This window comes from Bombina bombina, chromosome 3, assembly GCF_027579735.1.
Source record: "Bombina bombina isolate aBomBom1 chromosome 3, aBomBom1.pri, whole genome shotgun sequence".
Classification (NCBI taxonomy): Eukaryota; Metazoa; Chordata; class Amphibia; order Anura; family Bombinatoridae; genus Bombina; species Bombina bombina.
Window position 1 is genome coordinate 703,118,910 of NC_069501.1, and position 17,285 is coordinate 703,136,194.

The 17,285-nt window shown below is 39.8% G+C and overlaps 1 protein-coding gene and 1 pseudogene across 1 annotated transcript in view; both read left to right on the top strand.

Annotated features, from left to right (window-relative positions):
* Positions 1–17,285, top strand: part of ZZEF1 (zinc finger ZZ-type and EF-hand domain containing 1) — a gene marked incomplete in the record, with an annotated part of 722,361 nt that overhangs the window by 673,353 nt on the left and 31,723 nt on the right. The window contains 1 exon segment of the mRNA XM_053707503.1: positions 4,034–4,184. Coding sequence (XP_053563478.1) covers positions 4,034–4,184 — 151 coding nt within the window.
* LOC128654854 (uncharacterized) lies at positions 1,144–1,262 on the top strand (annotated as a pseudogene).

Consider the following 17,285-nt stretch of genomic DNA (forward strand, 5'->3'; position numbering starts at 1 on the left):
TGAGGAGGATTTGCCGGTAGTTTCTGAGGCTGAAATCTCAGATCTGGACAGTATAATTCCTTCATCTGTTACTGAAGTGGTATCCTTCAGTTGTTTGCTTCAAAGCCTCTTATATTGTCAGGAGGTCTTGTCTGACTGGATGACACTGATCTCTATTGTTGTCTTTCCTTTAGAGTTTTGTGAACTTTATCAGTTCTATATTTTTCTTTCCTCTCTGGAAGGGTTCTAGACATGCTGTGAGATGTTCACAGAATTGTTATAGAGAATTTGGGATATTTCTCCCTGTCTCACGTCCTTTTTAGGATTTCCTGTCACTATCTCTCTTGAAATTTACGGTGTCTTTAGTAGAAGGGAACTTTCTACTTTTAATCAGAGAACTTAGATCTCTGCGGAGATAATCTAGTTTTCTTTCTGATATAGGTAAGAAGCTGGAGGTTTAATTGTTCATTTAGAGCAATGTCTTGTCTTATTAGACTTACTGTACTAGCCGCCGGATATTGTGGCTGAAATTTATGGTCAGCTGAGAAGCCTACCTGTGGTTTAGTGGTACAGCCTAGGCTTTATAGTTCTGCAGTTGCAGATTCAATTCTTTCTATTTCCTCCGAATACACACTTCTAGTGTCTCATTTTAAGGATGAGACTTTTTTTGGGTCATGCCTTTTCAAGTTCAATCTAAGTTTTCCTCCCAGGGGCAGATTTCTCTTTCTAGAGTATCTGCAATCCAAGTAGGATGAGAGGCATTCCTTGAACTAGATTCAGGGTCTTCATCTCTGGGAGTGACCATTCCAGTCCCAGTTTGGGAACGGAATATAGGTATTTACCTCATATATTTCAGATTCTGTCCTTCAAAGTAGTATCCTTTCTCTTTTGGTTCTAGTGGGCCTGTTCATAACGAACTTAGACCTGAGAGGTTTATTGTTTCCTTAATCGGAATCTTCTCTAGTTTTCTTAATTTGCGCCATCCCAGTCAGACCTTTAGGTCTTGGCATATTGCAAGTGTGTTTTTCTGCACAATATATAGTTCAGGTATCATCCTGACTTCGAGCTAACTCCAAGAGATCTTGTCCAATCTTCTTTTCCGGGGATGGGAAATTAATCTGGAGAAGAGTTTCCTTGTTCTATCCACCAGGGTAATTTATTTGGGTCTACCACCACAATACCCTGAATGCACCCGATTTCGTTTGATCTCGAAAGTTATACAGGGTCAGGTCTGGTCAGTACCTGGATGGGATACCGCCTGGGAACACCAGGTGCGGTATGCTTGGACCTTTATTTGATTCTTTATCTAGGAAATGTCTTTCAGAGGTCAGAAAATCAAGGATGTATTTTTTTCCCCCACTCTGCAGTCTTCTGTCCGGCCAACAGTATGTTTTAGTGGCCGTTGGATAGCTTAGCCATCTTGCAACCAGGAGGTTGGGAGTTTGGATTTAGCTGCAGTTGATTTTTCTTCACTTCTCTGTGACCCTGTGTATGTAGGGAATTGGTCTTATGGTATTCCATGGACATTATTCCTTTTGCTATTTTCCATGACATGGAGAACTTTCGGATCTGTCTTAAAGTATAGATTCAGATGAGATGACAAGAGACTTTCTTCCATAGTATTTTTTCAGGGGTATCTATCTCCTGGCGCGTGTTTCTGGAGATATTTCAGGGTGATGTGAACACGGATGCCTACCTGCTGGGCTGGTAAGCTGTCTGGGTCTTTAAGGATTATGGACTCGGAAGTGTCTGCTCTCCTCTTTAAACATCTTGGAGTTGAGAGCAATTCGCAATGCTCTGATGACTTAACCTCAGTTGTCCCTAGCTTGGTTCCAGTCGGACAATATCACCTCTAGGGTTTATATCAACCATTACGGAGGAACTAGGGGTTCCTTAGCCAAGTAGGAGGTGACTTGGATTGTTCAGTGGGAGGAAGCTCACATTTGCTGTCGGTCATCCACTTTCCAGGGGTGGACAATTGGGAGTCAGACTTCTAAACAGACTGATAATACATCCCGGGGAGTGAGCATTTCCATCCGGAAGTGTTCTCTAGGTAGACCCTCACATGGGGTGGTTTCAGGAGATGGCTTCTGTGGGCATTTCGACAGTACGCCAAGTTTCGAAGGTACGGTTTATGGTCATGTGAACCGCAGACCGTCCTGATATAGATGTTCTTACATTTTTCTTGGATTTCAGTCTTGCGTACCTTTTTCCTCTGTTTGTTTTCTTTCCACAAGTCATTACTCATATTTTCAGATGAGAGCGGCAGTGATTTTATTTGCCCCTGTGTGGCCTCGCAGGATCTGGTATGCAGACCTAGTGGAAATGTCGTCTCTCCACCTTGGAGACTACCTCTGAGGAAGGACTTCTGATTCTTGGTGTTTTCCTTCATCTAAATCTCTGAAGCTGACTGCTTGAAGATTGGACACTTAGTTTGGTCTAAGCGGGGGTTTTTCTGAATTTGTTTTTATCCTTTCTCCAGGGTGGTCTGGAAAAGGGTTTGTCAGTCAGTACCCTGAAGGGTCAGTTTTCTGCATTGTCTTTTTTGCTACATAAGCATCTAGTGGACGTGCCAGATGTGCAATCTTTTTGTCAGGTACTGGTCTACATCAGTCCTGTGTTTAAGTCGGTTGCTCCCCCTTAAAGTTTTGCAGTAGGCTCTGTTTGAGCCTTTGCTTTCCATAGATATTAAGTTGTTATTTTGGAAAGTTTTGTTTCTCATTGCTATCTTTTCTGCTTGGAGAGTCTTGGAGCTCTCAGTTTTGCAGTGTGATTCGCCTTATCTTATCTTTCATGCAGTTAAGGCGGTTATTCGTACTAGTTAGGTTTTTTTCCTAAGTGGTTTTAGATAGATATATTAATCAGAAAATTGTTGTTCCTTCTCTGTGTTCTTATCTTTCTTCTCATAAGGAACATTTGTTGCACAACTTTCATGTTGTGCGTGCTTTTATTTTCTATCTACAGGCGACTAAGGATTGTCACCAGTTTGCTGTTTGTTTCTCTGGGAAACATTGAGGTCAGAGAGCTTCAGCTACTTCTCTTTCTCTTTGGTTGAGTAGTATAATGCGTTTGGTTTATGAGACTGCTGGACAGCAGCCTCCTGAGAGAATTTCAGCTCATTTCACTAGGGCCGTCCCTTCTTCTTGGGCTTTCAAGAAGGAAGTTTCTGTAGAACAGATTTGCAAGGCTGCAACTTGTAGAACAGATTTGCAAGGCTGCAACTTTGATATTTTTGTCTCAGCTGAGGCTTATTTTGGGAGAAAGGTTATTCATGCAGTGTTGCCTTCTATTTGGGTTACCTGTCTTGTCCCTCCCTAATCATCTGTGTCCTCTAGCTTTGGTATTGGTTTCCACTAGTAATTGATGATTCCGTGGACTCACCATATCTTAGGAAAGAAAACATAATTTATACTTACCTGATAAATTTATTCATTTCCTGATATGGTGAGTCCAGGGCCCACCCTTTATTTTAAGACAGTTATTTTTAACTAAAACCTCAGGCACCTCTACACCTTTGTTTTATCTTCTTTTTCCATTTTCCCTTCAGCTGAATGACTGGAGGTTATGGGTAAGGGAAGTAACATATATAGCAGCTTTGTTGTGGTGCTCTTTGCCTCCTCCTGCTGGCCAGGAGTGATATTCCCACTAGTAATTGATGATACCGTGGACTCACCATATCCGGAAATAAATAAATTTATCAGGTAAGCATAAATTATGTTTTTTATACTCTGCCACTGGTATAACAAGTCATTGGAAAAAGACTTTACAGTATACTGTCCCTTTAACCAGGTATGGGTGAGGGAAAGATACGAGAAGTAGGCATTGTGCAGAATTTAGTTATTTGGCTGTAAATGAATTAAGTAGAACCAAAATTCTGGCAATGCCTAATTGGGGAGCTGTCTGCAAACAGCTGAATCAGGATTTTTTTTACAAAAAAATAGCAGTGTGTATAATATATATATATATATATATATATATATATATATATATATATATATATATATATATATATATATATATTATTTTATTTTTATTATTATTTTTTTTTATTTAGTGATTGTGACCTCAAATTATTGCGTCCCCTGTGGCCAGTTTTTACCCAGATGGAAAACATAGCTGGCCAAGACGTAAGCAGCTCAGAATTTCTCCTCCCCTTGCACCGAGCACTCACTGAGCTTTTTTTCATTGCGGAGAGCAGAGCAAATGTAAGTTACATTACTATTTTTTCCAACACTTCTTTCTTTTAATTGTGTCATTACAAATAACTAGTCATAACATTCATTTTTTTTAATTATTTCAGATGTAAATCTGAATGTATTTGATACCTTTCTTAGGGGCAATAAAAAAATAGCTTTGAATAAAATCCATAGGAAAAACATGTCTCTTTGATTTTTGAGTGGAATAATATGTTTCTTGGAGGCTACGATTTATTCTAGTGAAACAGTGTGTTGCTTATGAAAGGGTCATTTTCTGGCATTATCAATTGCGTTCGTAATTTTATTCTTTCATGTAATTAGCAAGAGTCCATGAGCTAGTGACGTATGGGATATACATTCCTACCAGGAGGGGCAAAGTTTCCCAAACCTTAAAATGCCTATAAATACACCCCTCACCACACCCACAATTCAGTTTTACAAACTTTGCCTCCTATGGAGGTGGTGAAGTAAGTTTGTGCTAGATTCTACGTTGATATGCGCTCCGCAGCAGGTTGGAGCCCGGTTTTCCTCTCAGCGTGCAGTGAATGTCAGAGGGATGTGAGGAGAGTATTGCCTGTTTGAATTCAATGATCTCCTTCTACAGGGTCTATTTCATAGGTTCTCTGTTATCGGTCGTAGAGATTCATCTCTTACCTCCCTTTTCAGATCGACGATATACTCTTATATATATATACCATTACCTCTGCTGATTTTCGTTTCAGTACTGGTTTGGCTTTCTACAAACATGTAGATGAGTGTCCTGGGGTAAGTAAGTCTTATTTTCTGTGACACTCTAAGCTATGGTTGGGCACTTTTTTAATAAAGTTCTAAATATATGTATTTAAACATTTATTTGCCTTGACTCAGGATGTTCAACATTCCTTATTTTCAGACAGTCAGTTTCATATTTGGGATAATGCACTTGAATCAAATATTTTTCTTACCTTAAAAATTTGACTTTTTTCCCTGTGGGCTGTTAGGCTCGCGGGGGCTGAAAATGCTTCATTTTATTGCGTCATTCTTGGCGCGGACTTTTTTGGCGCAAAAAATCTTTTTTGTTTCCGGCGTCATACGTGTCGCCGGAAGTTGCGTCATTTTTTGACGTTCTTTTGCGGCAAAAATGTCGGCGTTCAGGACGTGGCGTCATTTTTGGCGCCAAAAGCATTTAGGCGCCAAATAATGTGGGCGTCTTATTTGGCGCTAAAAAAATATGGGCGTCGCTTTTGTCTCCACATTATTTAAGTCTCATTTTTTCTTTGCTTCTGGTTGCTAGAAGCTTGTTCCTTGGCATTTTTTCCCATTCCTGAAACTGTCATTTAAGGAATTTGATCAATTTTGCTTTATATGTTGTTTTTTCTCTTACATATTGCAAGATGTCTCACGTTGCATCTGAGTCAGAAGATACTTCAGGAAAATCGCTGTCTGGTGCTGGAACTACCAAAGCTAAGTGTATCTGCTGTAAACTTTTGGTAGCTGTTCCTCCAGCTGTTGTTTGTATTGTCATGACAAACTTGTTAATGCAGATAATATTTCCTTTAGTAATGTACCATTACCTGTTGCAGTTCCATCAACATCTAATGTTCAGAATGTTCCTGATAACATAAGAGATTTTGTTTCTGAATCCATCAAGAAGGCTATGTCTGTTATTCCTCCTTCTAGTAAACATAAAAAAATCTTTTAAAACTTCTCTTTATACAGATGAATTTTTATATGAACATCATCATTCTGATTCTAATGACTCTTCTGGTTCAGAGGATTCTGTCTCAGAGGTTGATGCTGATAAATCTTCATATTTATTTAAAATGGAATTTATTCGTTCTTTACTTAAAGAAGTACTAATTGCTTTAGAAATTGAGGATTCTGGTCCTCTTGATACTAAATCTAAACGTTTAGATAAGGTCTTGAAATCTCCTGTGGTTATTCCAGAAGTTTTTCCTGTTCCTGGTGCTATTTCTGAAGTAATTTCCAGAGAATGGAATAATTTGGGTAATTCATTTACTCCTTCTAAACGTTTTAAGCAATTATATCCTGTGCCGTCTGACAGATTAGAATTTTGGGACAAAATCCCTAAAGTTGATGGGGCTATTTCTACCCTTGCTAAACGTACTACTATTCCTACGTCAGATGGTACTTCGTTTAAGGATCCTTTAGATAGGAAAATTGAATCCTTTCTAAGAAAAGCTTATCTGTGTTCAGGTAATCTTCTTAGACCTGCTATATCATTGGCTGATGTTGCTGCAGCTTCAACTTTTTGGTTGGAAACTTTAGCGCAACAAGTAACAGATCATGATTCTCATAATATTATTCTTCTTCTTCAACATGCTAATAATTTTATCTGTGATGCCATTTTTGATATTATCAGAGTTGATGTCAGGTTTATGTCTCTAGCTATTTTAGCTAGAAGAGCTTTATGGCTTAAAACTTGGAATGCTGATATGTCTTCTAAATCGACTCTACTTTCCATTTCTTTCCAGGGTAACAAATTTTTTGGTTCTCAGTTGGATTCTATTATCTCAACTGTTACTGGTGGGAAAGGAACTTTTTTACCACAGGATAAAAAATCTAAGGGTAAAAACAGGGCTAATAATCGTTTTCGTTCCTTTCGTTTCAACAAAGAACAAAAACCTGATCCTTCATCCTCAGGAGCAGTTTCAGTTTGGAAACCATCTCCAGTCTGGAATAAATCCAAGCCTTCTAGAAAAGCAAAGCCAGCTTCTAAGTCCACATGAAGGTGCGGCCCTCATTCCAGCTCAGCTGGTAGGGGGCAGGTTACGTTTTTTCAAAGAAATTTGGATCAATTCTGTTCACAATCTTTGGATTCAGAACATTGTTTCAGAAGGGTACAGAATTGGTTTCAAGATAAGACCTCCTGCAAAGAGATTTTTTCTTTCCTGTGTCCCAGTAAATCCAGTGAAAGCTCAAGCATTTCTGAAATGTGTTTCAGATCTAGAGTTGGCTGGAGTAATTATGCCAGTTCCAGTTCTGGAACAGGGGCTGGGGTTTTATTCGAATCTCTTCATTGTACCAAAGAAGGAGAATTCCTTCAGACCATTTCTGGATCTAAAAATATTGAATCGTTATGTAAGGATACCAACGTTCAAAATGGTAACTGTAAGGACTATCTTGCCTTTTGTTCAGCAAGGGCATTATATGTCCACAATAGATTTACAGGTTGCATATATGCATATTCCGATTCATCCAGATCATTATCAGTTCCTGAGATTCTCTTTTCTAGACAAGCATTACCAGTTTGTGGCTCTGCCGTTTGGCCTAGCTACAGCTCCAAGAATTTTTACAAAGGTTCTCGTGCCCTTCTGTCTGTAATCAGAGAACAGGGTATTGTGGTATTTCCTTATTTGGACGATATCTTGGTACTTGCTCAGTCTTTACATTTAGCAGAATCTCATACAAATCGACTTGTGTTGTTTCTTCAAGATCATGTTTGGAGGATCAATTCACTAAAAAGTTCATTGATTCCTCAGAGAAGGGTAACCTTTCTGGGTTTCCAGATAGATTCAGTGTCCATGACTCTGTCTTTGACAGACAAGAGACGTGTAAAATTGATTTCAGCTTGTCGAAACCTTCAGTCACAATCATTCCCTTCGGTAGCCTTATGCATGGAAATTCTAGGTCTTATGACTGCTGCATCGGACGCGATCCCCTTTGCTCGTTTTCACATGCGACCTCTTCAGCTCTGTATGCTGAATCAATGGTGCAGGGATTACACAAAGATATCTCAATTAATATCTTTAAAACCGATTGTACGACACTCTCTGACGTGGTGGACAGATCACCATTGTTTAATTCAGGGGGCTTCTTTTGTTCTTCTGACCTGGACTGTAATTTCAACAGATGCAAGTCTTACAGGTTGGGGAGCTGTGTGGGGATCTCTGACGGCACACGGAGTTTGGGAATCTCAGGAGGTGTGATTACCGATCAATATTTTGGAACTCCGTGCAATTTTCAGAGCTCTTCAGTCTTGGCCTCTTCTGAAGAGAGAATCGTTCATTTGTTTTCAGACAATGTCACAACTGTGGCATACATCAATCATCAAGGAGGGACTCGCAGTCCTCTGGCTATGAAAGAAGTATCTCGAATTCTGGTTTGGGCGGAATCCAGCTCCTGTCTAATCTCTGCGGTTCATATCCCAGGTATAGACAATTGGGAAGCGGATTATCTCAGTCGCCAAACGTTGCATCCGGGCAAATGGTCTCTTCACCCAGAGGTATTTCTTCAGATTATTCAAATGTGGGAGCTTCCAGAAATAGATCTGATGGCGTCTCATCTAAACAAGAAACTTCCCAGGTATCTGTCCAGATCCCGGGATCCTCAGGCGGAAGCAGTGGATGCATTATCACTTCCTTGGAAGTATCATCCTGCCTATATCTTTCCGCCTCTAGTTCTTCTTCCAAGAGTAATCTCCAAGATTCTGAAGGAATGCTAGTTTGTTCTGCTGGTAGCTCCGGCATGGCCTCACAGGTTTTGGTATGCGGATCTTGTCCGGATGGCCTCTTGCCATCCGTGGACTCTTCCGCTAAGACCAGACCTTCTGTCGCAAGGTCCTTTTTTCCATCAGGATCTCAAATCCTTAAATTTAAAGGTATGGAGATTGAACGCTTGATTCTTAGTCAAAGAGGTTTCTCTGACTCTGTGATTAATACTATATTACAGGCTCGTAAATCTGTATCTAGAGAGATATATTATAGAGTCTGGAAGACTTATATTTCTTGGTGTCTTTCTCATCATTTTTCTTGGCATTCTTTTAGAATTCCGAGAATTTTACAGTTTCTTCAGGATGGTTTAGATAAAGGTTTATCCGCAAGTTCTTTGAAAGGACAAATCTCTGCTCTTTCTGTTCTTTTTCACAGAAAGATTGCTAATCTTCCTGATATTCATTGTTTTGTACAAGCTTTGGTTCGTATAAAACCTGTCATTAAGTCAATTTCTCCTTCTTGGAGTTTGAATTTGGTTCTGGGGGCTCTTCAAGCTCTTCCTTTTGAACCCATGCATTCATTGGACATTAAATTACTTTCTTGGAAAGTTTTGTTCCTTTTGGCGATCTCTTCTGCCAGAAGAGTCTCTGAATTATCCGCTCTTTCTTGTGAGTCTCCTTTTCTGATTTTTCATCAGGATAAGGCGGTGTTGCGAACTTCTTTTGAATTTTTACCTAAGGTTGTGAATTCCAACAACATTAGTAGAGAAATTGTGGTTCCCTCATTATGTCCTAATCCTAAGAATTCTAAGGAGAAATCATTGCATTCTTTGGATGTTGTTAGAGTTTTGAAATATTATGTTGAAGCTACTAAGTCTTTCCGAAAGACTTCTAGTCTATTTGTTATCTTTTCCGGTTCTAGAAAAGGCCAGAAAGCTTCTGCCATTTCTTTGGCATCTTGGTTGAAATCTTTAATTCATCATGCCTATGTCGAGTTGGGTAAAACTCCGCCTCAAAGGATTACAGCTCATTCTACTAGGTCAGTTTCTACTTCCTGGGGGTTTAGGAATGAAGCTTCGGTTGACCAGATTTGCAAAGCAGCAACTTGGTCCTCTTTGCATACTTTTACTAAATTCTACCATTTTGATGTATTTTCTTCTTCTGAAGCAGTTTTTGGTAGAAAAGTACTTCAGGCAGCGGTTTCAGTTTGAATCTTCTGCTTATGTTTTTCATTAAACTTTATTTTGGGTGTGGATTATTTTCAGCAGGAATTGGCTGTCTTTATTTTATCCCTCCCTCTCTAGTGACTCTTGCGTTGAAAGATCCACATCTTGGGTAGTCATTATCCCATACGTCACTAGCTCATGGACTCTTGCTAATTACATGAAAGAAAACATAATTTATGTAAGAACTTACCTGATAAATTCATTTCTTTCATATTAGCAAGAGTCCATGAGGCACGCCCTTTTTTGTGGTGGTTATGATTTTTTTGTATAAAGCACAATTATTCCAATTCCTTATTTTATATGCTTTCGCACTTTTTTCTTATCACCCCACTTCTTGGCTATTCGTTAAACTGAATTGTGGGTGTGGTGAGGGGTGTATTTATAGGCATTTTAAGGTTTGGGAAACTTTGCCCCTCCTGGTAGGAATGTATATCCCATACGTCACTAGCTCATGGACTCTTGCTTATATGAAAGAAATGAATTTATGAGGTAAGTTCTTACATAAATTATGTTTTTAATTTTTTTTTGTCATTTAACTATTCTTCTGGGGAAAAAATAATATACCCCAGATCCTTATATCCTAGTTTGTGTGTCACTCTTACCCGTTGTCATTTTTATTGTTTAGCTATCTGTCTCCACTTGTATGAACTAGTTATACATTTTACATTTACAATTAAAAACAAATGCATCTCAAAAAATTGCAATGATTAGCAAAGTACACATTTCTTTTTTAAGACACGATGAGTCCACGGATCATCTTAATTACTAATGGGATATTCACCTCCTGGTCAGCAGGAGGCGGCAAAGTGCACCACAGCAAAGCTGTTAAATAGCTCCTCCCTTCCCTCCCAACCCAGTCATTCTCTTTGCCTACGTTAGTGATAGTATGTGGTAACGTGAGGTGTTAGTATAGATTCTTCAATCAAGAGTTTATTATTTTTAAAGTAGTGCAAGATTGTGCTGCTTTGTTCTAGGGTGTAGCCGTAGTCCAAATCAGTCTCTTCAGTAGAGCAATGGTGGCTTTAGAGCAATGGGAACTTGTTGGACATAATTCTAACTGCGCCTCCCATACATTGATGCTGCCCTAATCCTGATAGCCTAAGTAAGATGACTCAGGCTTTATCTTTATCCACAGGCCTATGGGAGGGAGAGGACCTCTTAAACCTGCTGAGCTGCCCTGCTGTCGGGCAGATTTTAAAGGTAAGTGCTGACTTTTTTATTCTGGGTCTGAAGAAAGGATTCAGGACAGAGGAAGTATAGCACTTTACTGGGACATATAACTCATATACATATATATATATATATATATATATATATATATATATATATATATATATATATAGGGAGGGGATCCTGTAAAAGCATGTTATTAGCAGAAACTGGGGCTGAAGAGATTAGAAGGTGGCTTCTCTGAGGGCTTATATAAACAAAGTGTTTAATCACTTGGACCGAGCTGGATATAAAAGGGCTCAGGAGAGGTGATTGTTTGGTGTACTACCTAACATACGGTATTACAATTTGCCCCCAGGTTCACAATGAAGGGTTCAGTTATCGCCTGGTGGCCTATCTCTAAAAATAATAATTGCAACCGGGAGATTGTGTGTGGTAACGCCCACAATGGGTGGGGTTATGTTTGCCGCCGTTTTTTGAACGGCACAATTTTCAGTCTCTAGGCACTACTATAGTGGGACTCGGAGATTGAGTGTTATCACGCCCACGAGGCGCAAAGCTATGTTTGAGGCCAACTCACTTCATTTATTCCGTTAATCAGAAGGTAGAGCTGTTATTCTAAGTTTCTAAGTGTTGAATGAGTTTCATTGCATTTAAGTATTGTGTACTGATGGACAGATGGGCACCTCAGCAAGATTTAAATGAGGTGTAAGTAGGTGCTACAATATTTGCGTGCTAATCTAATTCATTTCTGCATACAAAAATAAAAAGTTGCAGTTTAAAATTTTAAGAGACAGTAACGTTTTTTTATCTTTTAATTTTTATTAAAAGAATTTCAGCTGTTTATTTGTTTAATTCATCCTTTTGTGACTTAGGATGGAATAAGAGCACGCAAAAAATAAAGAGTTCCTTTTTAAAATTTAAAGAGACAGTAACGTTTTTTATGTGTCAATGTTTATTAAAAAATGTCACTCTTTTCTGAACCTACTCCTTCTAAGGCGTTTGCTGTTTAGTAGTCTGTTGACAATGGTCAATCTATGCCACAAATTTCTCCTATAGTGTCCCACAAAAAATTATGGCCCACATGCAGTGCCCTGCGCTTCCTCTCACACTACTCCCGGAGTTACTCTGCATTTCATTTTCATTTCCACGTGGTAGAAAACATTACTAGAGGAATTATTTTCAATCATTTAGGGTGATTGATTCAGTAGTTGCTATTCCGAATGGTTCTTCCCTGTTACCTGACAGAGGAAGATACTTCTGGATTATCTGAGAGAGAATTCTCAGACTCAGATGGAATATCTTTATTTGATCCTGAGGTTGTTTTTCTTTCAGTTTTTTAGCTTGAACACCTCAATTTGTTACTTTAGGAGGTTTTAGCTACCCTGGGCGATTCCGACACTAACGGTGTAATTTATCCTAGTGCGTCCATTAAGTTATAAGAAATGGAAGAGACTGCATTCCCTATATTTAAAAAGATGTTTCCCATAGCCGACTCAGCTATGGAGGCTGGGCAAACATTCCCTAGGGTGGAAGGAGTAGTTTCCAGCTTAGCTAAGAGAACTACTATACCCTTAGAGTATAGTTGGGTTTTTCATAGGTCCTATGGACAAAAATTAGAAAAGGGATGTACACCAGGGCTTACAATGGCAACCAGCTGTGTACTTTGCTACCGTCACTAGTGCGATGACATATTGGTTGGATGCGTTGTCTGATGCTGCTAAGTCAGAAACTCCCCTGGATAAAATCCAGGATAGGATAAAAGCTTTCAAATTGGCTAATTCCTTTATTTCGAATTCTTCCCTTCAAGTTATCAAACTGGGTTTCAGGTTTCTCTGTTCCAGCTCACAGAGCCTTATGGTTAGAGCCTTGTTCTACGGATGTATGTTCTAAGTCTAAGCTTTTAGCGATTCCTTACAAGGGGAACACCTTGTTGGGACCTGGCTTGACGGAAATAATCTCTTTTGAAATTTAAAGAATTTCAACCTAAAAAAAAAAAAAAAAATCAAATAATCTGCTGTTGAATCAAAGACAGCATGAGGGACATGCCCCGATCTGGGACCGGATCTTGTGGAGGGCAGAGGACTTTCCTTCTTCCCTCAGGCTTGGGTTCGAGATGTTCAGGATCCCTGGGCAATAGAAAATAGTGTCCCAGGGATACAAATTAGAGTTCAAAAGTTTTCCTCCCAGAGGCAGGTTTCTGCTTTCAAGATTATCTGAAGATCAGACAAAAGGATAGGCGTTCTTACACTGCGTAGGAGACCTCTCAGACCTGGGAGTGATTGTTCCAGTTCCAATACAGGTACAGGGTCTGGGTTTTTTATCCCAATCGGTTTGTGGTTCCCAAAAAAAGAGGGAACCTTCAGACCACTTTTTAGATCTCAAGAGTCTAAACAAATTTCTTAGTGTACCGTCCTTCATGATGGAAACTATTTGTTCCATTTTCCCTTGATCCAAGAGGGTCAATTTATGACAACAGTTGATTTAAAGGACGCGTACTGGACAAATGCCAGTTCGTGGCTCTTCCTTTCGGTCTTGCCACAGCTCTCAGAGTTTTCACAAAGGCTCTGGGATCGCTGTTGGCGGTGCTTCGGGTACGGGGCATTGCAGTGGCTCCCTATCTGCACGACATCCTAGTCCAGGCGCCATCCTTACAGTAAGCAAGATTTCACACGGATATGGTGTTATCCTTCCCGCGATCTCACGGGTGAAAGGTAAATTTGGAAAAGAGTTTCTTAGTCCTAAGCACAAGGGTAACTTTCTTGGGAACCATAATAGATTCCATATCAATGAAGATTTTTCTGAAAGAATGTCAGGAGATCAGAGATTATTGATACTTGTCTAATCTTTCAGTCCACTCCTCGGCCTTCAGTGGCTCAGTGCATGGAGGTAATCGGGCTGATGGTGGCGGCAATGAACATCATCTCGTTTGTTTGGTTCCATCTCAGACCTCTGCAGTTGAGCATGCTCAGGCAATGGATCGGAGATTATACAGATTTGTCTCCTTGAATACTACTGGAGCAGGAGACAAGGGATTCTCTTCAATGGTGGTTGTCTCTGGATCATCTCTCCCAGGGAACCTGCTTTCACAGACCATCTTGGGTGATTGTGACAACTGACGCCAGCCTTCTAGGGTGGGGAGCAGTCTGGGGCTCCCTAAGGGCTCAGGAGGTTTGGACTCAGCCAGAGTCTGTTCTTCTGGCCTGGCCTCAGTTAGCCTCGGTCCAGTTTATCAGGTTCCAGTCGGACACAATCATCAGGGAGGAACAAGGAGTTCCTTAGCGATGACAGAGGTATCCAAAATAATTCAATGGGCGGAGGCCCATTCTTGCTGCTTGTCGTCGATCCACATCCCAGGGGTGGACAACTGGGAAGCGGATTTCCCGAGCAGACAGACCTTTCATCCGGGGGAGTGGGAACTCCATCTGGAAGTGTTCTCCAGCTTTTTTTTTCGTTTGCTTTTCTTCCTCGGGTCATTGCTCATGGAGTAGAGTTAGGATTCCTAGAATTTTGTCTTTTCTCCAAGAGGGTTTGGAGAAAGGTTCATCGTCAAGTTCCCTAAAGGGTCAAATCTCTGTCTTTATCTGTTTTGTTACACAAACGTCTGGCAGATGTCCCAGATGTACAATCATTTTGTCAGGCCTTGGTCAGGATCAGGCCTGTGTTCAAACCAGTTACTCCTCCATGGAGTCTGAATTTAGTTCCCAGAGTTCTTCAAGGGGCTTCTTTGAGCCTATGCATTCCTTAGATATTAACTTGTTATCTTGGAAAGTTTTATTTCTTGTTGCTATTTCTTCTGCTCGGAGAGTTTTGCATATGAGACTGCTGGACAGCATATGGACAGCAGCCTCCCGGGAGAGTTACGGCTCATTCCACAAGGGTTGTTGCTTCCTCATGGGCGTTCAAAAATTAAGCTTCTTTGGAACAGATTTGCAAGGCTGCATCTTGGTCCTCTCTTCACAATTTTTCAAAGTTCTACAAATTTGACACTTTTGCCTCGGCTGAGGCCGCTTTTGGGAGAAAGATTCTTCAAGCAGTGGTGCCTTCCGTTTAGGTTCCCTGTCTTGTCCCTCCTGTATCATCTGTGTACTCTAGCTTAGGTATTGAATCCCATTACTAATTAAGATGATCCGTGGACTCATCATGTCTTAAAAAAGTAAAGAAAATGTATGCTTACCCGATAAATGTATTTATTTTTTGACACGATGAGTCCACGGCCCGGCCCGTTCTTTTTGACAGGTTGTGGGTTATTGTAAACTTCAGAAACCTCTGCACCTTAGCTTTTCCTTTCTCTTCCTAACTTCGGTCGAATGACTGGAGTGGGAGGGAAAGGAGGAGCTATTTAACAGCTTTGCTGTGGTGCTCTTTGCCACCTCCTGCTGACCAGGAGGTAAAAAATCCCATTAGTAATTAAGATGTTCCGTGGACTCATCATGTCAAAAAAGAAATAAATTTATCAGGTAAGCATAAATTTTCTTTTCTTTAAAAAAAAAAAAAAAAAAAACTTCAGTTTTTGCAAATGTACAATACGTTGGCGATCTTAGCATGGATGCTAGTGACATATGGGATATGCAATCCTACCAGGAGGGGCAAAGTTTCCCAAACCTCAAAATGCCTATAAATACACCCCTCACCACACCCACAATTCAGTTTTACAAACTTTGCCTCCTATGGAGGTGGTGAAGTAAGTGTGTGCTTGATTTTCTTCTGTGATATGCGCTTCTCAGCATTTTGAAGCCCGATTCCTCTCAGGGGGATGTGAAGGGAGTATCACCTATTGATTCTATTCTAAATCTTTTCAAAGGTTTGCTGTTATTGGTCGTAGAGATTCATCTCCTACCTCCTTTTTCATATCGACTATATACTCTCATATTCCATTACCTCTACTGATAACTGTTTCAGTACTGGTTTGGCTTTCTGCTATATGTGGATGGGTGTCTTTCGGTAAGTATGTTTTCATTACTTAAGACACACTCAGCTATGGTTTGGCACTTTATATATTAATGTAAAGTTTTAAATATATGTATTGCACTTATACAATAGGTTTATGTATATTTCCTTTTGCAGACTATCAGTTTCAAAATTGGGAAACATATTTAGGAAGTTATTTTTTCTTACCTGGGGTATAGTCTTCAAATTGACTGCTTTTTAATTAATTTTCGCTGGCAAAATTAGGCTTGCGAGGACGCAAAATGCTGATATTTATTGGGTCATTCTTGGCACAAGAATTTTTTGGCACGAAGGCACGTTCGGTGACGCAAATTCGTCATTTCCGGCATCTTAGTTTACGCCAGGTTTCCTTGCACAAGGTTGCTTCTGCCATAATGCGAGTTGCGTCATTTCCAGATGTTGTTAGCGCCAAAAATTTTGCGTTGTGCGTCATACTTGGCGCCAAATAATTTAATTATTTAAACCCCACTTCCTATATGCCTCTTGCCTTTTTTATGCTCAAAGGGCTATGCTGTTTGCACTGTTGGAACCCTGCTGCCTGATAACAGTTCTACCAAAGCGAAGTGTATCTGTTGTAAATTATATATAATCTCCAGCTGTAGTATGTAACAGTTGTCATGATAAGCTTTTACATGCAGAGAATGTATCCATCAGTACTAGTACAATGCCTGTTGTTCCTTCAACATCTAATGTACATGATATTCCTGTGAATATAAAATATTTTATTGCTGATGTGATTTAGAAGGCTTTGTCTGCTATTCTGCCTTCTAATAAACATAAAAGGTCTTTTAAAACTTCTCATAAGGTTGATGAAATTTCAAATGACCGACGACATACTGAATTATCCTCCCCTGGTGAGGATCTATCTGGTTCAAAAGATCCTACCTCAGATATTGACACTGACAAATCTACTTATCTCTTTACGATGGGTTATATTCGTTGCTTGTTAAGAGGTGTTGATTACTTTGGATATTAAGGAAACTAGTCCTCTTGATACTAAAACTAGTAAACGGTTAAATTCTGTTTATAAACCTCCTGTGGTTACTCCAGAGGTTTTTTCCAGTTCCTGATGCTATTTCTGATATGTTTTCAAATGAATGGAATATTCCTGGTACTTATTTTAATCCTTCTTCTAGGTTTAAAAAAGTTGTATCCTTTGCCAGCAGCTAGATTGGAGTTGTGGGGCTATTTCTACTCTTGCTAAACGTACTACTATTCCTATGGAAGATAGTACTTCTTTTAAGGACCCTTTAGATAGGAAACTTGAATCTTATCTAAGTAAAAGCTTATTTATTTTCTGGCTACATTCTTAGGCCTGCTATATACTTGGCT